Source organism: Spathaspora passalidarum (genome assembly GCF_000223485.1).
Source record: "Spathaspora passalidarum NRRL Y-27907 unplaced genomic scaffold SPAPAscaffold_1, whole genome shotgun sequence".
NCBI lineage: Eukaryota > Fungi > Ascomycota > Pichiomycetes > Serinales > Debaryomycetaceae > Spathaspora > Spathaspora passalidarum.
The window spans coordinates 561,786-587,165 of NW_006767425.1; the positions used below are offsets into that span (position 1 = coordinate 561,786).

Consider the following 25,380-nt stretch of genomic DNA (forward strand, 5'->3'; position numbering starts at 1 on the left):
ATTACTAGATGGTAATACCCTGAAGAAACTCACAGATAAATTCAAGAGTAACTGGGATAACTTGTCATCAGGTTCAGTGTCAATACTGAACAAAGCAACACAAAGTAATTCCAAACAAAATAAAGAGTTGCCTAAAGTTCAAACTGTGGACGAGAAGGTAGATCTGTCAATAACACGGGAATTATACCCAGTACCTGATAAGCCATATGAGAAATTATCAGACCACGACAAGATTCTTTACAAGCTCAACGAAGTTACTAAAGACAAGTCCAAATATTGGTTAGGGCACACTGAATTAACCGATTATGAATTACAAATCAGGGTCAAGGATTTCTTACCTGAAAATTGGGTCAACAAACCAACTTTATTTTATGATCCAAGATTCACACTTTCGGTATACCTTTCAGAAATCAAGCATCAATATTTAAAGAAGAACCCCGAAAATGTGCGTGGTAAGTCACACGAAATCGTGGTTCCATTCAGCTGGTCAGATTGGGTTGATTTAACCATGTTAAATGACGAATTATTAAAACCTGAACATGAACGTAAGAATTGTGAATATATGAAGGCAGTACATCATATTCCTGCCAAAGATCCAAATTATTGTATTAATAACCAAGATATTTCTCAACAAGACTTGGAAGAAATGAACCTACCATCAACCGACTATATTCCTGGGTTTGCAGTAAAGAAATCTCCAACTAATAAGGCTTCGAATGAAGTTAGAATGTGGGAAGGAAAATCACATTTATTGACGTATGCTGCTAATCCTTTAGCAATCATCTTTTTAAGTAAGGATGGTGTCTATGAAGCTCAAATTGATGGAAAGCAGCGAATCGTCGATGGTGAATTGTTTACAAATTACTTGAAGAATAACAAGATTGCGAAAACTCAAGATGAATCAGCTACTTTAATTCTTAACCCAGTTAATGAATTCAATTCTTTACTTGAATATGTTGCTCCAAATCCATTAGATCCGGAAGAAGATGAATATGGTATGGTTGCCATGATTAAGCAAACTGATCCTACTAAGCCTCGAGACTTGTATCTTCCAGAATCTGCATTCAATTACCAACAAGATAAAATTGATGTGCAAATTGCTCAATATGAATCAAGAATGAGTCAATTACGGGATTTAACAACAAATGAACTTTCCTATGACCAAAGTAAAATTAATGCCATTAGATTCACCAGAAATGAAAAAATCTATTTCGATGGATTGAAGTTTGCCAACAAATATCAATTAAATAATGAACCAACATATTTCAGAATGGCTAGATTAAATTTCGGCAATGAAGAAAATGAAAGTGATGCTGGTTGGCATTATGAGTGGAGATTCTTCAATGGAGCCTTGAGATACTTAAAGAAAGGATGGAACCAAGAAGAATTATTGATTAGAGAAAAGGTTCTTCTTGATAGAATTCTTCGTAATTGGTTCAGATTTGCCAATGAAAAGGGTATAGTCTCCTGGATTTCTCATGGTCCATTATTAAGTTGGTATTGGGATGGGTTACTTTTCCCATTCGATGAAGATATTGATATTCAAATGCCAGCAGAAGAATTGTCTAGATTTTCTAAATTATATAATCAAACTTTGGTTGTTGAAGATATCACTGAAGGTTTTGGGAAATATTTTATTGATTGTTCGACTTTTATTCACCATCGTGGTAAGTCTTATAAGGAAAATCATATTGATGCAAGATTTATTGATATTGACACTGGTTCATATATTGATATTACCGGGTTAGGTATTTCTGATGAGAAGTACCCTGATAAATATAAAGAGTTGGTGGAAAGTGCAGAACGTGAAGGAAGAGCTAAACCAGTTTATAACTGTCGTAACTTGCATTTCTATTCTTATGATGAATTATCACCATTAAGATTCACTATGATGGGAGGTGTTCCATTGTATGTTCCTAATAGAATTGAAGATATCTTAAATGACGAATATTCCAAGGGTCTTACAAGTTATGAATATGGAGGATTTTATTTTGTTGATGCTATAAACCTTTGGATTCATCATTCTAAATTAGAATTTTTGTTCCCGTATGAAACATTCAAAACTAGCGATGGTAAAATTAATGAACTTAGATTTACTCAATTAGTTCAAGGTATTGGGGAAAAAGAAGTTGTCAAGCTTTTAGAAAACGACGAAGATATATTGTTAGAGTATTACTTGACTAAGAATGTCACTGATATTCATAAGGAAGAATTGACATATTTATTTAACACCCCAAATGGTTCCAATACAAAATTAAAAGATGTCGGACATCAAAAGACCAATGGAGAAATTGCGGACGACAAGGAATATCATAAGTTTACATCAAAATTTAAATTCCAAAAACCTTTCAGAAGACCATTATTTAATTATGAAATGATAGATAAACCAAGACATCACCAAGAGTAGTTAATATCCATAGAGTTATTTATAGAAATATCATCACAATCCATAACATTTAATTTTTAAAAGAAATAAAAGATCCGAAATTAGGCTACTAATCCGATCGTGTGATGTTTTGCCGTAATTTTAAGGGAGCAACTACGTAATAATTAAGTCTTCTATCTGTGTCAGATCTTATCAGAATCTCATCGCGTGCTAGTTCGAGCGCGGAACAGTTGCCTTCTTTCTAGCCAGTAAGAACCCTTGAATCAATAGCAAGGGGGTCAAACCAGAAAAAATATTTTATTTTTTTGTATTGTTATATAATAATGCACTATTTTAGACATAAATACTTTTGCAGTTTATGCAAGTTTCTTTTTCTGCCAGAATAATTTTTTAGGTGTCAGATCCTGTGTTTATTTTTACAATTCTTTTTATTAACCACACGACATTTATTATTTCTATATGAAACTTCGGTTCTGGCACAAGCAACCCTTGACTATTTTTAGGCAGAAAGCAAAAAAAAAAAGGGATCCCCTTGACAACTTCTCTTTACCGTTCATCAGACCATATCTACCTTTACCCTGACTGACCCTTGGAATTTTATAGATCCTAGATATCATCTCAGAACAGTCGCTTAATAAATTACGATTATTTTCGTCACTGCTTTTTTTTTATTTACTGATAACAGTCACACGAATATAAGATTTACCAACTGTGGTGTAAGATGATCGATACCAAGTTAGTAAGGAACGTCTTTTTGGCGGTTCTTTTTATAAATGTGGTGTATTTTGTGCGCGTATACCAACAAGAAGAGATCAAGACAAAACATTTAGCATTATCCCATATATCGTCAATTAACTATGCCACTGACAATCAAGTTGAATTTGATCCCAAGAAACCGTATCATATGTTAAATACAAAGGAGAAAATTTCATATTTACTCGATAAGGTTAGCAAGAACCAAAATAATCACTATTGGTTAGCTAATACCAAGATTCAACATTCTAAATTAAAAATTAATCCTCGTGATTTTTTGACTCCAGAAGATGATTCTCTCAAGACATGGCAAAATAAACCTGACTTGTTTTATGATCCAAGATTTACCTTGACTGTTTATCTTGACGAGTTAAAAACCCAATTGAAAGCACATAATCCAAAGAATGAAAAGACCAAGGATCATTTGATTAAAATGCCTTTCAGTTGGGCTGACTGGGTCGACTTGACCATGTTGAATGAAGAATTAACCAAGCCAAACGACCAGAAATTAAACTGTGAATGGTTGCAATCTAATATTAACAAACCTACCAAGTATCCTGACTTCTGTAAGAACTTAATGGAGTTGTCTGACGAAGAAGTTGAAGAAATTGGCTTGAGTAGAGATATGTTGCCAGGATTCATTGTCAAGACTTCTCCTATGAATAAAGCTCCACACAAGCCAGTTATGTTACAAGGTAAAGCTCATTTATTAGCTCAACAAGAAAATCCATTAAGTATTATCTTTTTGACTAAAGATGGTACTTATGAAACTCAAGTTTCAAATAAGCGTCAAAGAATTGTTCATACTGATATGTTTGAAAATTATCTTGATAGAAGAGGTATTAATGCCAATCATATTGAAGATACCCCTGAAATTGAATTAAGCCCTAGTACAGCTTTCAAATCATTACAAAAGACTGTAAAAGCCCGTCCCTTGGATTTACATGACGACATTTATAAGATGAGACAAATTACCAGACAAAAGCAAGTTAATGCATCTCGTGAACTTTATCTTGATAAGGAATCATTTAACTACAAACAAGAACAAGTCGATGATCAAATTCAAGAATACGAAATCAGATTGTCCTTAGTTGAAGAAGCAATGACCAATGAACTCAAATATAATCCAAAAGTAATCCAAGAGAACAAGCTTAATCGTCATGAATTAAATCATTATAATGGTTTAAAATACGCAAACTCGCTTGCCGTTGAAAATGAACCAACCTATTATAAACTTGCTACTTTAAAGAAGGATAAGGATAATCAAGATGCAGGTTGGCATTATGAATGGAGATTTTTCAACGGTGCTTTACGTTATTTGAAAGATGAATCATGGACCGTTTCACAATTAGAAATTAGAGAACAAATTATTTTGGATCGTCTTTTAAGGAATTGGTTTAGATTTGCTGAAGAGAAGGGGATTATTTCATGGATTGCTCATGGTCCTTTGTTGAGTTGGTACTGGAATGGATTGATGTTCCCTTACGATATCGATATTGATATTCAAATGCCAAGTAGCGAGTTAAACCGTCTTTCCAAGAATTATAACATGACTTTAGTTGTTGAAGATGTTACCGAAGGTTATGGGAAATTCCTCATTGATTGTTCTACATTCCTACATCATCGTGATATGGCTACCAAAGATAACCATATTGATGCCAGATTTATTGATGTGGATACTGGTACATATATTGATATTACTGGTATTGGTAAAAACAACGAAACTCCTCCACCTGAATACGATAGCTATATTAAATCAAAGAACCAAAAGGGAGAATCAGTTGAATTATATATGGATAGAAGAAAGCATTGGTTGAATTTTGAAAAAATCACTCCTTTAAGATATTCAATGATTAGTGGAGTTCCTGTTTACGTTCCTAATGATATTTTATCAATGTTAAATCATGAATATTCAGTTGGTACAAAGTCATATTACTTTGATGGGTACTACTATGTTCCTGTATTACGTCTTTGGTTACAAGAAGAGAGATTATTAGTATTATTCAAACCAGAACAATATGAATCAAGCTCTGATGATACAAGACACGAAAAGATAATTAACTTGATTAAGCAACTAGGTGAAGAGGAAAAGTTAAAATTACTTGAAAGCAACGAAGAAACATTGATGGAATACTATTTGACCCACAAATTTACAACTTTCCACGAAGTTGAAAAGAAATTCATGTTGGATCACTCATTACAACTGCTGATACAAGATTTATCAGGAAATTCAGAATATCATCAATTAACTTCTAAATTTAAAATGAGTAATAAACCAATGAGAAAATCATTGTATGATTACGAGTATTTTGAAAGATTTGAGCATATGGAAGACAAGACTGAAACTCCATTATAGTCATACCCTTTATAGAATTTTGCATATTATAAATAAGTCTGTGTATAAATATTAAATTTGCACTACAAGAGAAGCAATGAACTAGTAAAAGCGCGATTATAGATAGTTTGGCAAACAAATGTACTTTTATTATTTTTAAAAGAATCAAATATAAAGACAGACTATATAGTTTAAAATAAACTCTAGATTAAGGGATAAAACCCATACCATATTCTTGCAAAAGGGTCTGGACGTCAAAATTGGGATCAAAAGGTTCCAATGTTTTGACAACTCTTCCTGGAACACCAACGACAACAGAGTTTTCAGGAATATCCTTGTTGACAATGGCACCTGCAGCAATAACACATCCATCACCAATAGTGACACCTGGTAAAACTTGCAGCCCAGCACCTAACCATACATTGTTTCCAATTGCAACTGGCAAGGCATTTTCCAATCCATTAGCCCTTAATGTAGGATCAAGGGCATGTGTTGCAGTAGTGATGGTTACATTAGGCCCACACATCACATTATCCCCAATTTTAACAACCGAGGCATCTAAGATTGTCAAATTGTAGTTGCTGTAGAATCTTTTACCAAAGTAGGTATTGAAACCATAATCAAAGTGAACTGGATATTCAATTAAGATTTCTTCAGGAACATGCCCAATAAACTTAGCTAAATGTTCTCTTTTAGCAAATATATATTCCAAAAAGGAGTTGTAATCTCTGCGTCTAATCTTCTCGTAGTCTAAGATATAATCTCTAGCAAAGGTCCTAGCATCAGCTAATTCCTGATTGAAAAAGTTGTAACTATGTTAAATGTTAGTAGTGTAACAGATTACATCAATTCATAAAACGTACACTAATCCACTGATCATTCTTTCATAATTCTGATCACCATGTTCCAATGGAATATTTAATTTCTTGTAAGCAAATTCAACCAATTCCTTGTTGATTTCATCCTTCATGTTGGTTTGGTTGCAAAAGTCTTCTTTGGATTCGAATTTTGGCATTTTCAATATTGTTGTTTCTTAATGTGTTTGTATTTGTAGATGAAATCATGGAAAGTAAAGTCCAATTAGGTCATATTTATACCCCCTGGTTTACGGGGTCATGTAATTCAATGAAATCGGGGTTATACAGACGGAGTCTCAAATTACTAATCAATATACTGTCTCCTGCCAGAAGTAACGGGCCGCCAGCGAAAAAATATAGCTGCATCATTGCGTAAAATTCCAAAAAAAAAATTGGAGATTAACGCCCGAATTTTCGGAACGGAGTAATAATAAACAGGATTTTTACCATAAATCGTCTCGAATATACCTGAAGTTGTTAATTTTTAACTAGAGGATGATTAATTATACAAACGGATCGGACAAAAGACTAATTACACTGTCGTTCCGAAATCGGAATTATTATGCACGAAACGGAGTTTACGAAAAAACAATGAATGCTTACGTAATTCTTGAGAATAAATAAATTTGCAATCAGATGTTCCTAGTCATCAAAACATTGCAAAACAACACCCCCCCATCGGACTGATTACATCACTATCACAAGTTTTTGTGTGGCTAAGTACTCTTGATCATTCCATTTAGGTCACTTGAATCATTGGCATTTTGTCAACAGAACAAGGAAACAATACCATGCGTCATTCTCAGAATGTTCTAGAAATATAGCACAAGAATTCCAGAGAATTAAATGTGATTTATGCAATAGATAATCATAAATAAAGTAGATTAATTAGCTTTAGGAGTAAATATTTGGAGATAACTAATATCTACCTTCTGTGTGGAATTTTACAAAAAGAGGAAATTCACCACAAATCTGCACAATACCCGATTCCAATTTTCTTATTTGCATTCAATTGAAGTAAAGAAAAAGTGCCAAATTAGATTAATGCCGATTAAAAATTTTAGAGGACATTAAGAGAAAGTTCCAAATAAAATGTACCCAACTTCGGACTGATTAGACTGTATTTCATTATTCTTGACTATATCTTGATTTTGCCTTTTTGATATGTGTCAAATTTCTAGCAAGTTGGTAGCACCAAGATATCGCTGGGGTTCACGAAAAAAAAAATACTTGCTAGTAGAAAATGAGGCAAAATAACTACGATTTATTACACGAATAACAAGCAAGCAAAAAGATATAACAGGTTGTAGCCATGTATAGAACAATAAGGGTATCTTCTAGTATAATTGGAAGACCTAGCTCACTAATCCTAAGAAGAAACGCATATGTCCGCTATAAAAGATCAACAAGCACTGCACCATCATCAGCTATCAAGAGTAGTAGTACCTCATCATTTACCAAATCGTCACCTAAGACAGTGGTGAAATCAGCCGCTAGCCCAATTGAACAATCACAATTGTCAGAACCAATCAAGTCAGATCAACCCAATCTGATCGCAAAACCTAAGGACAAGCCTGATGTTTTCCAACTCCATGATGCCCCCTTGGATACTCCACTGCCTGTGACCAACACCGCTTCCCTGACTGCTGCACATGTCGATTGGTCTGACTCCTTCCATGGACTTGGTTCACAGCCATTTTCTCGTGAAATTATTGATATTTTATTGGCACCAATTGAGCCTCTGGATATTGAAATTAAACCTGATGGATTAATCTATCTTCCTGAAATTAAATATAGGCGGATTTTAAATAGAGCATTTGGACCCGGTGGTTGGGGCATGGCTCCAAGAAGTGAATCTATGGTATTACCAGGACAAATTAGTCGTGAATATGCATTGGTATGTCATGGTCGTTTAGTCAGTATTGCTCGAGGCGAACAAGATTATTTCGGAGGTCAAGAGAAAGTCACTACTGCTTTGGAAGGTTGTAAAAGTAATGCATTAATGAGGTGCTGTAAAGATTTGGGAATTGCTAGTGAATTATGGGATCCAAGCTTTATTAGAAAGTTTAAGCAAAAGTATTGTGATGAAGTATTTGCTGAACATGCTACCACTAAAAAGAAAAAGAAGTTATGGAAATTGAAGACAATAAAGGCTTTGGATTATCCTTATAAGATTGTTTAGAAACTTGTAAATATCTTGTGTAACATTAATTATGAAAAAATAAATCACATTCGTCAATATATAAGATGTATGTAATGTACAAAATGAGTTTAATTAAATACTTGACCCAAGATCCTATGGCTTGAAAATACCACGACCAACACCCAATTGCTCAACAGTATCACTCAAAGGTCTTCTTTGCCAAACTTCCCAGAATCCTTGCTTATGTTTAACTGGTTCAGCTTCAGTTTCTTTTTTGGTCTTGTATGAGAAGTCTTGACCGGCTGAACTAGTCCGTTGTGAAGCCAAGGCTCTATCTAAAATACCAATAGCAGAAGCAGCAGCCAAAGTACCAAAAAGTTGCTTTCTGAATGGTAATCCCCTTTCGAAAACTTGGTAAAGAGTAATAGAAGATGCAACCCCACCCCAGAATGAGTTCCATGAATCGTTTTTCTCTCTAATATTAGCAAGAGAATGATGAACACCAGTAATGATAGACAAACTGGTAACCACAGCCAAGGGACGTACAATATTGAATGTTGATCTTCTCCACATATACATGATAACATATGCACCGGTAACGGTGTAAAACCCAGTTCTAAACACCTTCCAGGTATCTCCTTTAGTATCTAATGGTTTAAATGCTGGGTACCCAGCTCCCGTACTGAAATTAGCAAGTGGAGCTTTAAGCTTGAATGTAGCATCTGGTAAATTAGGATCTTGTGCTGACATGATTATGCAATGGATTACTTGATCTTCCCCTTTAACTTTGGCAACATGAAGAGCATTTTTTTCAATAGCGTCTTTTTTTAACCCAATCAAAATTCTCATGTTTTTTCCTTACTAAACCCACACGTGATTTTCATCACGTGGAATATGCGACATTTTCTGTTGACATTCCCAAAAAATGTCGTAATTAATTTGATTCAAATCTTAGAAAATTTTTCGTTTTGTCAAAGAAAGGAGACTCTGTTTTAAGCAATTAGTCTAATATATCATAATCAAAACGCGCTATGAGTAAAGCTTTAACATTCACCGCCATCGCTGCTACTGCTGTTATCGGATATGCCGTCTATTTCGATTACAAGCGTAGAAACTCATCAGACTTTAGAAAGGCATTAAAGAAGAGAGCAAGTAAACAACAAAAGTTGAAACAAAAGAAGGAAGCTGAAACCAAACAAATTAAATTAGAATCTGTCAAGACTGCATTAATTGCTGACTTACAAGCTAACCCAATACCAACTGATTTGTCGGAAAGAGAAGCATTCTTTATGGAACAAGTTGCTACTGGTGAACAAAAGACTAAGGAAGATCCTATTGCCGCCGCTATCTGTTTCTACAAAGCTTTAGCTGTTTACCCTAACCCAACTGATATCTTGGGTATTTATCAAAAGACCGTTCCTGAAGATGTTTATGAATTGGTTGTTATGATGATTGCTGTTTACCCACCAGCATCAGTTTCCAATATTTTAAATAAGGGCCCAGCCGCTGCTGCTGCCGCTGCTGCTCCAGCAGAAGAAGATTTGGATTAAACCATCAGCGTTACGAATAACTTAGAATGATTAATTATTTGCCAAAGTGAAGACTAGAGAATTCGCTTATTTTATTTTATTTTATTGCTTTCTTTGATGTATTACGTCCCATGTATTGTATATAGATATTATTACACGTATTACCGGCATGCTTAAGAGCAAAGTATAAGAAGTAGATATGTGTATACAGTCGAAGGTGAGGAGTTATTTCAACATTTCTTGATTTTAGGATACTACTATTTATAGCCGAAACACGTCAAGAGACATAAAATTTCCAGTGCGGCTTTGTGTTGCCAAGTTTTTACACACAGAGCAGTTACATGTGGTTGGGCTTAAACCGTTGCATTCTCCTTGTTCATTGTAGCATAAACTGACCATCACTCGCTCATTTCTAGATATCAGACATCATGCTTTTGTATCTTCGTTTGTTAGTATTGACTACCTGGGTAGTACAAGTTCTTGCAAATAATTCAACTGCTTTCCAATACAAGGGTATTAGTATTGGTGGTTGGTTAGTTCTAGAACCGTACATTACGCCAACTTTATTTAAAGATTCTCTTAATCCAGGAGAATCTGAAGACGATATCCCCGTGGATGAATATCATTACTGCAAGAAATTAGGTAAAGAGGAAGCCGAACGCAGATTGAATCAACATTGGAGTGAATTCTACAATGAGACTGATTTCCAGTTGATTAAGCAAGCTGGGTTGAATATGGTGAGAATTCCTATTGGATATTGGTCATTCGAAATGATGGATAAAGATCCCTATGTATCGGGTGCTCAGGACTATTTGGATAAAGCTATTGAATGGAGTAAACAAAATGATTTGAAAGTATTAATTGACTTGCACGGGGCTCCTAATACCCAAAATGGATTTGATAATTCTGGATTAAGAAATATTGGGTATCCAGGTTGGCAAAACAAGACAGAATATGTTGATTTGACAGTCAAGATCTTGAAACAAATTTATAACAAGTATGGGACTGGTGAATTTGCTGAGAAGTATAATGATACCATTATCGGTATTGAAGTTTTGAATGAGCCTTATGGACCTGCATTATCTATGAACAAATTGAAACTGTTTTATATTGATACTTATAATGATGCTAGAAATATTCAAAATTTCACGAATTCGATCATGTTCCATGATGCATTCCAAGGTATTGGTGACTGGGATGACTTTTTATCCAGGGGTAAAGTACAGGTTGTATTCAATAACGGTACGCGTAATATTACCGTCACTAAATCTGCCAAATTCAATAATGTTGTTTTAGATCATCATCATTATGAAGTTTTCGCTGACTCTGTGCATCTGAATATTACAACTCATTTACAGAATATTAAGGATTATGCAGGATCTATTAAAAAGGAAAAGAACGGGGCAATTGTTGGTGAATGGTCGGCTGCATTGACCGACTGTGCCATGTGGTTAAATGGTATTGGATTAGGAACTAGATTTGAGGACACTGCTCCATATGGAAACAAAACTAGTAATGGACAATGTGCTAAATGGACCGATGCAAAGAAATGGTCAAAACAACAAAAGAAGGATTATAGGAGATTTATAGAGATGCAATTATACGAGTACGGGATCAATACTCAAGGATGGATATTTTGGTGTTGGAAGACTGAATCGGCTACGGAATGGGATTTCCAAGCTTTGGTAAAGTACGATATCATGCCACAACCATTGGATAATTATAAATATGTTAAGAATGGAGTTGACGTAAGTGGTAGTACAAAGTTTGGATTGAATTGGGTTTTACTTATTTCTATGTTAGTAGTATTTTTATAGACTATATACAAATTTACCATCCAATTTCAGATAATCTTTCGTTTGTCTTTATGGTTCCAATGGCAATTCCTCCCATTAAATCACCCAAATCAGTGGAATATTCTAATAATTTCTTTGGATCATTGTAATGAGTGGTTGCATTTACAATAGCCCTTGCTAATTTTTCAGGGTTGGAAGATTTGAAGATACCGGAACCGACAAAAATACCTTCACAACCTAATTGCATCAATAATGCAGCATCTGCAGGTGTTGCAACACCACCGGCTGCAAAATTAACCACAGGGAGTTTTCCTAATTCTTTGACTTCCTTCACTAATGATACTGGAACTCTGTATTTCTTAGCAAGGGCTTCAATTTCAACTTCACTAGTTAAATTCTGCAATTCTTCAATTTCTTGTCTAATTTGAGAAATGTGCTTAACTGCTTCAGAAACATCACCGGTTCCTGCTTCACCTTTAGTTCTAATCATGGCAGCACCTTCGTTGATTCTTCTTAAAGCTTCACCTAAATCTTTAGCACCACATACAAAAGGAACTTTGAAATTGTTCTTTTTAATGTGCAATTGTTTATCAGCTGGAGTTAAAACTTCACTTTCATCTATGTAATCCACTTCCAATGCTTCTAAAATTTGAGCTTCGGCAAAATGACCAACTCTACATTTAGCCATGACTAAAATTATTAGTAAATTTTTCAGTTTTGTGATAAGTGTTCAATTACATACCTGGGATAGAAACAGCTTCTATAATTTCTTTAATCATTTTTGGATCGGACATTCTGCAAACTTGACCTGATTTTCTCATGTCAGCTGGAATCTTTTCCAATGCCATAACAGCACATGCACCTGCCCGTTCAGCAATCTTGGCTTGTTCAGCAGTGACAACATCCATGATGACACCACCTTTAAGCATTTGAGCCAAACCGGCATTGATTTTAAATTGAGACAGAGACAGAGCCATTGTTATTATTATTGTTGTTTTTGTTGTTGTTGATTGATTCAATTGCAAAAAAAAGGCAGAACAAGAAAAAGAATAATGATGGATTGAAGGAATTATTTATAAGGGGCGAATTTCTTGGTCGTAACCAAAATTTTTCAGTGGGGAATTCGACTTGTTAGGGGAATTATGTGTGTAAAGGGAAAGTCGTCTAAAAATAAGGTTAGTCATACCGGGCTAGTGCGAGGTGCAATAAATTGACTTCTTCTGGAAGGGAATTACTCATCCTGGTCATGAAAAATGACTTCTCCAGTAAGTCAAGTGGGGCAATTAGACGTTTGGAATAAATTTCATCAACGTAACAGACTATGCTCTAACAGAGCCTTGTAGTTTTTCAATGTGATAAGCCCCAAGAAAAAAAACGGCCCATTGTTCTGGACCATTTTTGTGTACCAGATAACTAACACTATGAAGGAAATATTATTCTATTTTCTTGCACAATTACACCAAAAAGCCTCACAGCAAGTCTTGACCAATTACGTTTCATTTCTGGTTAGAATCAGAAATGAGTCAATTAAGGAAAATTTAGTATTTAATGAGTAATATTATTTCCATGTCTAGAATTGTTAGCGCTATTTCCCCTTTTTTTTTGAAGTGCGCTATCTTTTTACCAGAGTCAGATTTTAATGATAACAACAAAGTCATTACGTGAGGTTTCCCCTCTGAATATTTTTTTTTCATAACGCCCTTCAACTCTTTCTTAGCAATTGATAGATAAACATCAGCGCAGAACGGTAAAGCTTATTCCTTTTTTTTTAATTTCTTTTCTACTGATATAACTATGACAACTTCAAAATCAGTGGTAATTGGTGTTTTGGCACTACAGGGAGCATTTAGAGAGCACATTGCTTACTTCAACGAACTAATACAACAAAACCCCAATGACTATGCTGACTACGAATTTAACATCATTGAAGTAAAAACCAAAGAAGATCTCAGTCAATGTGACTCGTTGGTAATACCTGGTGGTGAGAGCACGTCAATTTCATACATTGCTGAACGTACTCACTTATTACCACATCTATATGAATTTATAGCGGATGAATCAAAAAGTGTATGGGGAACATGTGCAGGAATGATATTTTTATCACGACAACTACTCAATGGTAAGCTAAACCAAAAGATATTGGGTGGTCTTAATGTTGAGGTTAGTAGAAATGCATTTGGAAGACAATTGAATTCTTTTGAACAACCACTTGATTTTAGTTCGTTTATACCTGGTTGTACCAATTTTCCAACTGTGTTTATCCGAGCTCCTGTTGTTACCCGCATTTTATCCAATCCTGTACATAGCCAAGAAGAAGACCACCATAAACAAGGAGTAATCATGACTGAAAACCCTTATGTTAATAATGCGTCGGTCGAAGTATTGTACAGTTTAAAAAACTATGACAGTCAGGATCATGACTTGATCGTTGCTGTTAAACAAGGCCATATTTTGGGTATATCATTTCATCCAGAATTAGCTGGAGATTATAGTTTCCATAAATGGTTTATTGACGAGTTTGTATTAAAGAGGAAGGTACATAGTTAATTAATATAGAAATAAAAAAAAAATCAAATATCTACATTGTCTAACGTTGTTGATCAACTAAGTTGTCATGTCCACTATATATGACATCATACTTTTAGTATACCAGATGGTAGTGCGGCCCTCCAGTTTTTTTCGGGGTTAAAAAATTCTTCTATTTTTTTCTTACTAAAAAAACCACCTGAAAAAGGATCATAAAGGTGTGTTGCAAATAGAATCAATTGACACATTTTCTTCCATTCCTTCAATTGGCTAATTCGGCTAATCCATTCCTTTCTAATGTCTAATAATGTCAGCATGTTCAATTCAAACTCAAAGAACAACACCAGGCCTGGCCTCACAACAAGTGGTGGCCCCATAAATTCTAGTAGTACTTTTCCCACATCATCAGCATCCTCAACTAGATCTATCAAGCGACAAATGTCAGCAGCAAGCCATGCCACACTCACTATTGGATCTTCTAGAATATCATCAGGAACACAATCCAATTTCATGAATAGGAAAGTTGGCAGCACAATTACCGTTGGCCGACGAAATAATCATGATTTAGACAGCTTACATAAAGAAAGTCAACTAAGAGTAGGTACAACCCCTGCACACCCAGGAATCATTTCCAAATCATCGTCTACTAATGCTATTCCTTTAGATAAAGATGAAAATAAGTATCCCATCCAATTGACTGTTTGGTTTCATGAATTGCGTGCCAGTCCCGAAGACATAATAATAGATTCAAGTGCATTCCCAGGGGGTGTTCAAATAGGACAAGTGTTTGAATTACAAGCATTGGAAGGAAGTGCCAAGAGGAAAAAGAAGTTGATATTTATAGTAAATGAACATAATTTACGTGAACATTTAGAAGAAACAAGTGAGCCAATGCTGGTTGAACCTTCTCAAATGGTCACTGCAACAACAGGAGTCACAATACCAACCAAATCAAAATTTCAAATCTCCCTTCTTTCAAATCCGTTGCAAAATTTGCTTGATTTGCCTGCTAGAAGTCAAGTTCAAATTAAAAAAGTTCCTAAATTAGAAGATGTCACTGTTGAATTAGTAGAAATTTTCATAAAGGATGTTAATTTAACTCGTGATTCTATGTGGAATTTTTCATCCCAACTAGTTGGAACATGTGGATATGTCGATCAAAGATTAACTTATTTGAGTAATCGTACGGGGATAATAAAATATATGTATAAGAATGGGAAAGAAGTATTTTCAGGATATATAAGTCAAGACACCAAAATCATTTTCCGTTCAGAAAGTGCAAAGTTAACCGTATTAATTCAGTTATCGCTGGAAATGTGGCATTTTGAAGAAAATGGAGAAATTATGTTTCACAAATTAGTCAATAATTTATTCCCTAGAATTTTCCGAAGGTGGCGAGACAAAAATACCCATCATTCAATAACAATTGTCTTGTTTGCAAGTGTTGATCTAACAGATATACCATGGACCGTGCTTTCTGAAGGGGAACGACCTCCCAACAGACGTGACTATTACCGGGTTGTTGTTGATCAAGTTAATATCTTGTATTGGGATAGAATTATGGCTAACCTAAGATTGGAATTTGCAAATTTTAAGAGAGATATTATGTTGAATCGACAAGAGAACTTCAGCTACAAAATTGAGGGAGATTCATTACCTTCAGTCAAAGGGAATTTCCTCGAGGCGGTTAATGTTGGATTAACCTTGTTAATAGACAGATTTAGAAACACTGATCTTAAGCATTCATTAAGTCATTTCATCATGATCACTGCTGGGACAGGATTGTTTGATGTTGACTATGATTTATTATTAGAAACAAGTAAGAAAATTACCGGTATTGACACCAGTTTAGATATCATTTGTTTAAGTCAACCTCCATTACATGTCACACCATTGTTTAGATATTTAAAAGAGGGAAAAGTTTGTTATTGTGTTCCTAATTGGTGTGATATTTCATTTTATAGAGATAAATCAGCTGCGAATGGCCAATGGATTCCAAGATGTAAAATATATGAATTACAGATGATGGGAGTTATGGAAAATGAAGTCAATGATGCAAGGATACCAAGATTTCATGCTAATAATAATGATAGATCAATATTGGATGTTATGAATGATTATGATGAAGCAATTTTTAAACCAATAAATCACGTAGCACCACTGTCACCAATAAGCTTCAAGACTCAAGAACCTAAATTTGAACCACCGCCAGTGAAAGATTCCCAAGCTACACTTTCATTGATATTTAATCCTCGTCCTGCATTGATGCCTTCTGATAGTACAACCTCAACTTCCGCCGCTGTTGGAACAGTTGCCAGACCAAATACAGATGTATCTGCCCTTTCAACATTATACACATTAAATAAGAATACTGAAGGTAAACCACCAAGCCCAGGAGCACCATCTATTAAAAGTTTAACTCCAGTTTCTACATTGAGGATAATACATAGTCATAGAAAGGAAAGTGATGCTGGACCTCGAATAATCAAAAGTGACAAATTTTTAAAACAAGCAAGTGAAGATACCTTAGTTCGAAAACCACCACAAGTGATATCCACATCAGGAGCTGCTACAATCAATACTATTGAAGAAAAGAAGCTACTCAGGAACCGAAAGAAATCTTCAATACTAGTAGAACCTGAGTTAACAAAATCAACTGATTTATTCTGGTGGGAAATTTCTAACCCTTCGCAAGAGTTGAATAATAATGTATTACTTAGATCACAAGTTAGTAGATGGAGTAATGTGTTTCCTTCCAAAGCTAAAAGGAAAATGATTAAATGGAGATCATTTCAAGCACCCGCTGCATTACCTATCAGTACTGAGGTATTCCCCAGTCCTAGGCAACTTGAAAGTGATTATACATTCCAAATTTATACTGTATTTTTAAACTATGAAAATTATTTGGAATTATCAACTACTTCTCAATTAATGAAAGAAATGATTCAGTTAAGATTATTATTAGGGTTTCAAATATGTTATGGTGAAAGAGTCAAACGGGCTGAAATGGAAAGAAAACCAGCTGGAAGTCCAGAAAGTGTAATTAAGTACTTCCCTGAAAGTTCTTGCTTAGGATCAAGAATATATATGATGTTAGATGATGAAATTCATAGGATTTTCTGTGATTATAGTGGGAATTTGAATGTTCAATTATATAGAAGAACAGATAAAGATAATATTCCACATAAGATAACATTGGGACAATCCAAAATAAAACCATATTTCCCGTTAATTAGAACAAGATATGCTGATGATTATACTCCAACAATGGTAGATTCAATTTCTGTTCAGCCTCAGAAATATAATTGGAACCAATTTGATCAATTAATTGCCGGATTTGATGATGCCATGCCCGAAAGTAAAAAGGAATTCCATAAAATGAAATTTGTTGTTTTGCCAACTGATATACCTAAAAATGCCTATTTTATATCCAATGAAAATTTAAGTCCGGAAGAAATCAGAGTTGAAGGGTTAAGAAAATTAATTGCGGTTATTGAAAGAGGTACCTATAAGAAAAATAACACGAGTGTTAAATCAAAAAAGGAAGAACGATTTTCTGATATGATATTTTATACCGGCAATCTATATGATTTCTTAAAGGAAGAAGCAGATAATTATGACATGACGGGTGCTCAACCAACTTTAATGCTTCCTGAAAATGTTCGATTTGACAAGTCAATCAAGCTTGCCGATCTAGCAAAGGAAATGCAAGGTCCATCTGGGTTAAAGTTAGTTGATAGAACTTGGCATTTTAAACGACATTTAGATTGTTTTGTTGGAAGTGAATTGGTAACATGGCTTTTGGAATGTTTTGAAGATATTGACAGCCGTGAAGAAGCTACTAGTTACGGACAAAGTTTAATGACTAGGGGGCTATTCAAACACGTGGAACTGAGGCATGGTCTATTGGATGGATATTATTTCTATCGGTTTGCGGATGAATATTTTGAAAAGACTGCAAGAACATGGTTTGGTACAAAACGTGACGGGCAGCTTACTCCCAAGAAATCTGATAATGATTTACCTAAACTTCCAGGGGTTGATGATTTGCAAAAACTCACAAAGATCTCTTCAAGGAATGTAGAATCGGAATCATCATCTATGACTGATTCTGGAAGTAGAAGAAGAAGAAAATTCATTCTCAGTAAGTCAATCAAATTTGATGTTGATCCATTGAAGAAATCCTACCGTCCGGAATTGGTAACTGTTCATTATGATCGTGTACATAACCCTGAACATTGTTATCATATTCGTTTGCAATGGTTGAATACAACTACAAAATTCATTGAAGATACAATTACAGCCTGGTCTAGATTGTGCGAGAGACATGGGTTGAAATTAATTGAAACCCCTTGGAAAGAGTTATGTGCTGTGCCTACAATCAGTCCATTTCATTCATTCGTTGAAATGATATTACTGCTTGATCCTTGGTTAGATCCAGAGTTTGTAGATGATACTATCTTATCATCAAATAGGTATTATTTCCATTTGTATTTCTTAAAGAAATTGGAGTTTTTATTGGATAACCGGTCAACTTCATTCTTTCTGAATGAAAATGTTGATATTACTTATAGTTGGGGTAAACCTACTTTCAAGTATGCACAATTCATACACAAAACAGGAGCATATATTATTGAATTAAGAAGTAGTGGTGGGTTTTTCTTAGCACCTAACAATATCCATTTAACTAGAATTAATTCATCAATGCCTTCAAAGGGGGACTATGATAATGCCAACCCTTCTAAGATTAACACCTTAGATTCACAAAAGGTTATGTTAAAATTTAGAGCAGCATGTCAGAATAAAGAGTTCTTACGAGAAATATTTAGGGAAGCCAAGGAAACTTGGAAAGAGCAATATCTTTCTCCAATCTCATAGAGTAAACTTTATAAATATGTATATAGAAAATACAAAAAGGTCTATACTTACTTAGCGATTCTTTCAGCAATCTTGATAGTATCAGCTAAAACCCCGTGAGCAGTGACTTCAGAGCCGGCACCAGCACCTTGGATAATCAATGGGTTTGGATATCTCTCGGTCTTGATAGAAACAACATTGTCACTTCCCTTTAATGAAGCGAATGGATGATCAAATCCATATTTACCAATACCAACAGAAACCTTGTTAGTTTCCAAATCAACTTGACCAACAAATCTTAAAACCTTGTTTTCAGCAAAAGCTTCATCCTTAACTTTTTGGATATCGTTGTCGTAGTTTGGTAACTTTTCCATGAATTCAGCAACACTTTGAACGCCTTCTAATTCCTTTGGAATTAAAGATTGGACTGGGAATGAAGTTGGGCTTTCAACTTCTAAACCAGAAATTCTGGCCAAGATTGTGACTTTTCGGGCAACATCTAAACCGTTCAAATCATCTCTTGGATCAGGTTCGGTGTATCCTAATTGTTTAGCAACCTTAACAACATCAGAAAACTTAACATTCGAAGGCTCGGTGGTGGAGAATTCGTTGAAGATATAAGATAAAGTACCAGAGAAAATACCTTCAATTTTAACAACTTTATCACCAGTAGTAACCAAGTCTTTTAATGGAAGGATAATTGGTAAACCAGCACCAACAGTTGATTCGTGGTATACTAAACCAGCGCCTTCAACCTTACTGCTTTCAAAGATATCATTCCAGATCTTAAGGCTCGAAGAGAAAGCTTTCTTGTTTGGAGTAGCAATGGAAATGCCCAGCTTAATAAAAGTTGGATAAAAATTGGCGATAGCTTCACTGGAAGTGTTATCAACAAAGATTGTAGGTTTGCCAGAATCTTTCAAGTAAGAAACTAAATCATCCAAACTTAATGGTTGTTGAGTTTCAGTTGTTGTATAAGTAGACAAATCAACTGGTTTGTAATCCTTGGAGAAAAGTGCTTGGGAGGTATTCAATGCCAAGTAGATAACATTGTACTTGATGGCAGTTTTCAAATTATTCAATTGATTGATGAATGCTGATCCAACAACACCTGATCCGATAATAGCAACGTTGACTGATTTAGACATTGTATTCTGTATGGTAGAGTTCAATGAATCACAATTAGTCACTTTCTCAAATTTAATTTTTCACTTACGATCGCTCCTGAATCGGCGTTTGAAGTGAATATCTCAGCACGGCGCTACCATTATCGTCGTTGCACGAAAAGTTGCAAAAGTGTGGCTCTGCCACCAACAAATAAGAGACCAACTAGGAATGGGCAAATGATCTCATCAGTTAATTTCCTAGGGCCCGGTTTTAGTATTTGCAATAACTTTCCTGCTTTGGTTGGATATTGTAGATACTCTATAGCATTGTTGCTTTTCTTTTGTTATGGTTAGAGGTTTAAAATAGACAATCATATTTCAACTGCTGTTAAAGCAAGAGTACTCTAGTATTACAAGTTATAACCATCAACTTTCCAGGAAACTGTTGATATTGAAAATTTTTATATTATTTTAACAAAATCATCACTAAATTTCGAAAACTAGTTCAGTGGATCTCGGGTAAGGCGCTTTGAATGAATATTTCTTTTATACTCCACATAGCAAATATATAGTCTCCACTAAAAGTCATACATTGTCTGAAAGATGTGTTATGACTTCATAAGATCGCTCCTACTTACTGTTTAAGTGGTGGGGGAATATAGATAATACACACCTCGTTTTGGGGGAGCTACCCAGGGCTTCTAAGGCATTTTTTTGATCTCTATTGTTTGCTATCTTGCCTCCAATAAAAAGTAAAAATCAAAATTACCCAATTAGGTATCCCGCGAAATTCGGATAAGAAAATGGCCGCATTGAAATTATTCATAATCAAGTAAAAGAAATTGGGTCACTCGTCTCACTATGCGAGATAACAAACGTGTTAGCGGGTTGACTGAAAGAGACTTCTTTGTTAACGAATGCCAAGACTTTGCTTAGTATTCACCTTTCAAACTGACATATTAGAACCTTCTTCATTTACTTACTTAGCTCAAGGCTTAAGTCTACTGAGCCCTCCGGTAAATTTCACTGCCCCACCTTATTACGCCTCCTCTCATCGGTTGTTTCTTTTAAAAAAATTGACCCCATAATTAATTAACACATTTGCTTCTCTCGCGTTCGTGGGCGGCGGGACACAAAAAAAAAAATAATAATAACCTACAGAATTTTAAAAATATTAATATTCCAATACAAGGCTATAACAAGACCGATAAGGTGGATACACGACTGTTAAACTGTTGCATCAGTTGTTAGGGACGCAATGGGAGCGCAAATATACATTGTTTAAATTCCGAATGTTAAAAAATCGACAGATAAGAGTAAAATTAAAATCGTTGCGTGAATTTGCAATCAGAAAATTGCTAAATGGATAAGATACATGAACAATGGACGTCGAAATGAAATAATATTTCATGACATCCGCTAGTCTCATACCCCATTTTTAATTATTACCCAGTGCCTCCACACATTGTAGAAACCATACACACAGTTGTATGGATATAAATTAACATTGATTTCCACTTCCAAGTTCTCATTTATCTTCGTCTTTATAAGTCCTTGCTGTTTTTAGTAAATTAAATAACATCGTAACATGACAATACTAGAGAAGAAAGAAAATATCACTGTTGATATTGAACAACTTTCCGAAGAAAAACCTGTGGTCACTACTAAATTCGATGATTTTGATGATAAAATAGATGTTGAACAATATGGTGAAATCAAACGTAAGTTAAATGCGCGTCATGTCAATTTGATGATTATTGGTCAATCCATTGGGCTGGGTCTCTTTATTGGTTTATCATCTCCATTGACCACTTCAGGTTCACTCTCATTATTTATTGGGTTTTTGGTATGGGCTTGTTTGGTTATTTACCCGTTAATGCAAGCAGTGGGTGAGATGTGTTCTTATTTACCTATAAAAGGTACTTTTTTACATTATAGTGCTAGATGGGTTGATCCTGCTCTAGGATTTGCATGTACATTGATTTATCTTTACACTTCATTGATGTTTGTGTGTTTGGAGGCAACAGCAGTTGCGTCATTGATAAGTTTTTGGACTGATGCAAATCCAGCTATATTTATTACCATTTCGCTAGTGACGTATCTTTTGGTTAACTTAGTTGGAGTAAATTGGTACGGGGAAATTGAATTCTCGTCTTCAATCCTTAAAGTTATATTGATCATGGGATTAATGTTCTTTTCCTTAATTTCCATGTGTGGAGGTAATCCTCAACACAACGCGTATGGGTTCCAGCATTGGAAAGAAGGTGGATTGGTTAAACCATTCCTTGTAAGTGGACCAACTGGTCAATTCTTGGGTTTTTGGAATGTATTGATTTATGCTGCTTTTGCTTGTGGTGGTCCAGATTTATTGGCTTTGTGTGCCTCAGAAATGAAAATGCCTAGAAAATCCGTAGGTATTGCTGCGAAAAGATCTTATATCAGAATCTATTTATTCTACTTTGGTGGTATTTTCTTTTTAAATTCCCTTTGTGCTTCCAATGATCCAACTTTGTTACACGCAATTGATACTAATGCTGTCGGTGCAGCTGCATCTCCATGGGTCATTGGAATTAAGAATGTCGGAGTTCGTGGTTTAGATTCAGTGGTTAATGTTTGTATATTGGCATCAGCTTGGTCTTGTGGTAATGGGTTTTTCTACGGAGCTACCCGATGTGCCTATAGTGCTGCTTTGGCTGGTTACTTGCCAAGATTTTTCTCAAAATGTTTGCCTAATGGTGCTCCAATTTATTGTGTTATTGCCTCAGTGCTTGTTGGGTTATTATCATTTTTAAGCGTTTCTAATTCCACAGCTACCGTTTTCAATTGGTTTGTTAACTTAGCCACAACCGGGTTGTTATGTACATATCTTTGTATCTGGTGGTGTTATTTCAAATTTAAAAAGGTTTATCCAAAGCAAACTGGTGTTCAATTCAAAAAGGATGAATATAATTATTACTTGGCTCCAAAACTCATCCATCCATACTTTACCTATTTTGGTTTGTTATTAAATATCTTGGTGTTATTTTTCAATGGATTCTGGATATTTTTCCCAGGGCAATTTTCCGTGGCTAATTTATTCACTTCATATTTTGCACCTGTTTTATATATTTGTTTATTTGTGTTCTGGAAATTCTTCAAAAAGACCCATTTCAGATCAGACATGGAAGCAGATATAACTACAGGTAAAGAGCAGATAGATTTAGAAGAAGAAGCTGACATTGAATATGAAGCTACTAGGGAAAGAAGCCAGAACTGGTTCTTTGTTGTCGGACGTAAAATTTCCCATTTCTGCTTTAGTTAGATTTTCTACATAATGATTTGACATGAAAATACATATTTAAACGAATGGAGTACAAGATCCTGTATTAATAACTGACTACTAGGCAGCAAACTCTTGTTTAAATTGTGGGGTATGGTGGGGATGGAAGGGGCCCCTCGGAACAAATAACAAACCCATAAGGCATTTTGTTGTTTCAAAACTGCATGGGGAGATATTATTATTTCTTTTTTAAGATACATTCTCTAAAAAATATTTGCTTGCATTTCGAGAATGCTTTCTATACACACCAAAAAAAAAAAAAAGCTAACACCGGGATCATCCTGGCTTATAGTATTTGAAGCCTCTTTGCCAATTATGGGGAACAATGATTCTAAATAAACGGCATTCAACGAGGCTCAAGTATCTGAGATGATTCAATCAAGCCTTATAACACGGATTTTGAAAAGTGGTTCGAGTGGCTGGTATTGAACGATGGAAAACGGGCAATTGTTATTGTACTCAAGTCATATAAATAAATTCTATGCAAACCCCAAACTACGAGGCGAGCATTGACATTCTAAACAATTCTAGTTGTATGACAAGTATTATCATCACAATCAGCCGAGAAATTGGTATAAAAGCAATCCCAGTACGCTTGAAATTGACCAGTAGTAACTGCTGGAACAATCAAGAAAAATTGCTTTTTGAAAAAAGTTATGTTACACAAAAATAATTCTAGTATTTGAAATTCTTCGGAGTATGGTTGACTGTATCCCACATAGTCACTATCGGAGCTTACCCATGTTATGATACAACCACAAAACACACACTATCTCACATTTATTTGCAGAAATGGCATTGGCAACCCGAGGAAAAGGTATTTTTTAGCTGAAGCCATCTCTAAGCCATGGAAAAAAGCCCTTTAAATTGTTTTTTGTATGGATCTGCGCAGGAAAAAGTATCTAACGGCTAAATAATATTGAGGTGCATCACTCGTTTCAATCAGTACGTTATTTTTTTAATAGAGCAACGTTGATTTTTCCGTGTTGTATTTTTTCCTTTTCTCACATGATCCAATATAATGCATATCCAGTGATCTAACGTTTGCTTATCTATGAATTAGGTCACTTCTTGATGAAATTTGATGTTGATAACTAAGAAACCGCCCGGAGATCCCATTATAATTATAATGCATATACGAAAATCAATATCAAGCCATAACTTTCAGGCTTAGTCCCGACTTTGTCCCCTCATGTGCATTGTTGCAGATATCAATAGTGTTTAATATGTGCGGCAAACCTACATACTCTAAGGCATTTCTTTTTCTTGTGTGGTAAATATTTTTTAAATATGTAAAAAAATTTTGCAATGACACAAATTTGAACTATGGTGATGTTCCTTAACCAAACGATATTTTCTTGGCAAATTACACAAAACCGAAACACTATGCAATTTGCTATCAGGCGGAGTTGTACCACCAACAACGTATCACAATAAATGCAATTTTAAACGGAATAAACTTCCCTGAGGGGGGAGCAGAAATAGAATATGAGGGGATTATTTTCTCGTTTCTATTCCGAATAGCTATCAATTTCGGAGTAATACCCTCATCCCATCGTTGCTGTTTTTGTGGGAGTTTTGTCGTATCAGGTATTTTAAACTTCTGATTTATTTATTTTTTATTTTTTATTTTAATTTTTTTAACTTACCATTGGGGGTATATTTCCAGTATTGAGTGGTATTTGAATTTGATCCTTATCTGTCATCGTTTTAGTGAATATTTATATCCAAGGTAACATCCCGCATTTTTTTTTATATCAACTTATATATTCT

General features: G+C 34.9%; 13 protein-coding genes across 13 annotated transcripts; 9 read left to right on the plus strand and 4 right to left on the minus strand. All coding sequences in view use genetic code 12, as the record gives it.

The window, feature by feature from the left end:
* Window positions 1-976: 976 nt before the first annotated feature.
* SPAPADRAFT_58005 (uncharacterized protein) lies at window positions 977-2,616 on the plus strand (the record flags this gene model as incomplete). The annotated part of the gene is made up of 1 exon (XM_007372229.1): window positions 977-2,616. One exon carries the CDS (start codon window positions 998-1,000, stop codon window positions 2,405-2,407), a length of 1,410 nt encoding a protein of 469 aa, XP_007372291.1.
* A 285-nt stretch (window positions 2,617-2,901) lies between these two features.
* SPAPADRAFT_145464 (uncharacterized protein) lies at window positions 2,902-5,565 on the plus strand (the record flags this gene model as incomplete). Its single annotated transcript, XM_007372230.1, has 1 exon — window positions 2,902-5,565. One exon carries the CDS (start codon window positions 3,108-3,110, stop codon window positions 5,493-5,495), a length of 2,388 nt encoding a protein of 795 aa, XP_007372292.1.
* A 41-nt stretch (window positions 5,566-5,606) lies between these two features.
* On the minus strand, window positions 5,607-6,524 carry SPAPADRAFT_58007 (sugar O-acetyltransferase; the record flags this gene model as incomplete). Its single annotated transcript, XM_007372231.1, has 2 exons — window positions 5,607-6,286; window positions 6,338-6,524. 2 exons carry the CDS (start codon window positions 6,487-6,489, stop codon window positions 5,683-5,685), a joined length of 756 nt encoding a protein of 251 aa, XP_007372293.1.
* A 1,073-nt stretch (window positions 6,525-7,597) lies between these two features.
* On the plus strand, window positions 7,598-8,568 carry MGM101 (Mgm101p; the record flags this gene model as incomplete). The annotated part of the gene is made up of 1 exon (XM_007372232.1): window positions 7,598-8,568. A coding segment is annotated over one exon (829 nt), but the record flags the coding sequence as incomplete, so codon positions are not given.
* SPAPADRAFT_58011 (uncharacterized protein) lies at window positions 8,513-9,250 on the minus strand (the record flags this gene model as incomplete). Its single annotated transcript, XM_007372233.1, has 1 exon — window positions 8,513-9,250. A coding segment is annotated over one exon (547 nt), but the record flags the coding sequence as incomplete, so codon positions are not given.
* A 224-nt stretch (window positions 9,251-9,474) lies between these two features.
* Window positions 9,475-12,820, plus strand: EXG2 (glucan exo-1,3-beta-glucosidase; the record flags this gene model as incomplete). The annotated part of the gene is made up of 2 exons (XM_007372234.1): window positions 9,475-12,489; window positions 12,542-12,820. The coding sequence occupies one exon, from the start codon at window positions 10,432-10,434 to the stop codon at window positions 11,818-11,820; it is 1,389 nt and encodes a 462-aa protein (XP_007372296.1).
* TOM20 (Tom20p) lies at window positions 9,506-10,024 on the plus strand (the record flags this gene model as incomplete). The annotated part of the gene is made up of 1 exon (XM_007372235.1): window positions 9,506-10,024. One exon carries the CDS (start codon window positions 9,506-9,508, stop codon window positions 10,022-10,024), a length of 519 nt encoding a protein of 172 aa, XP_007372297.1.
* Window positions 11,834-12,776, minus strand: SNZ1 (pyridoxine biosynthesis protein; the record flags this gene model as incomplete). The annotated part of the gene is made up of 2 exons (XM_007372236.1): window positions 11,834-12,489; window positions 12,542-12,776. 2 exons carry the CDS (start codon window positions 12,774-12,776, stop codon window positions 11,834-11,836), a joined length of 891 nt encoding a protein of 296 aa, XP_007372298.1.
* A 619-nt stretch (window positions 12,821-13,439) lies between the features above and the next one.
* On the plus strand, window positions 13,440-14,366 carry SNO1 (putative pyridoxal 5'-phosphate synthase; the record flags this gene model as incomplete). The annotated part of the gene is made up of 1 exon (XM_007372237.1): window positions 13,440-14,366. The coding sequence occupies one exon, from the start codon at window positions 13,594-13,596 to the stop codon at window positions 14,344-14,346; it is 753 nt and encodes a 250-aa protein (XP_007372299.1).
* Window positions 14,367-14,638: 272 nt separating this feature from the next.
* IML1 (Iml1p) lies at window positions 14,639-20,370 on the plus strand (the record flags this gene model as incomplete). Its single annotated transcript, XM_007372238.1, has 2 exons — window positions 14,639-15,208; window positions 15,257-20,370. Coding segments are annotated over 2 exons (4,517 nt in total), but the record flags the coding sequence as incomplete, so codon positions are not given.
* On the minus strand, window positions 18,114-20,345 carry HOM6 (homoserine dehydrogenase; the record flags this gene model as incomplete). The annotated part of the gene is made up of 1 exon (XM_007372239.1): window positions 18,114-20,345. The coding sequence occupies one exon, from the start codon at window positions 20,328-20,330 to the stop codon at window positions 19,251-19,253; it is 1,080 nt and encodes a 359-aa protein (XP_007372301.1).
* Window positions 20,371-21,876: 1,506 nt separating the features above from the next.
* Window positions 21,877-23,589, plus strand: PUT4 (Put4p; the record flags this gene model as incomplete). The annotated part of the gene is made up of 1 exon (XM_007372240.1): window positions 21,877-23,589. One exon carries the CDS (start codon window positions 21,877-21,879, stop codon window positions 23,587-23,589), a length of 1,713 nt encoding a protein of 570 aa, XP_007372302.1.
* A 281-nt stretch (window positions 23,590-23,870) lies between these two features.
* On the plus strand, window positions 23,871-24,920 carry SPAPADRAFT_58020 (uncharacterized protein; the record flags this gene model as incomplete). Its single annotated transcript, XM_007372241.1, has 1 exon — window positions 23,871-24,920. One exon carries the CDS (start codon window positions 24,089-24,091, stop codon window positions 24,278-24,280), a length of 192 nt encoding a protein of 63 aa, XP_007372303.1.
* Window positions 24,921-25,380: the final 460 nt, after the last annotated feature.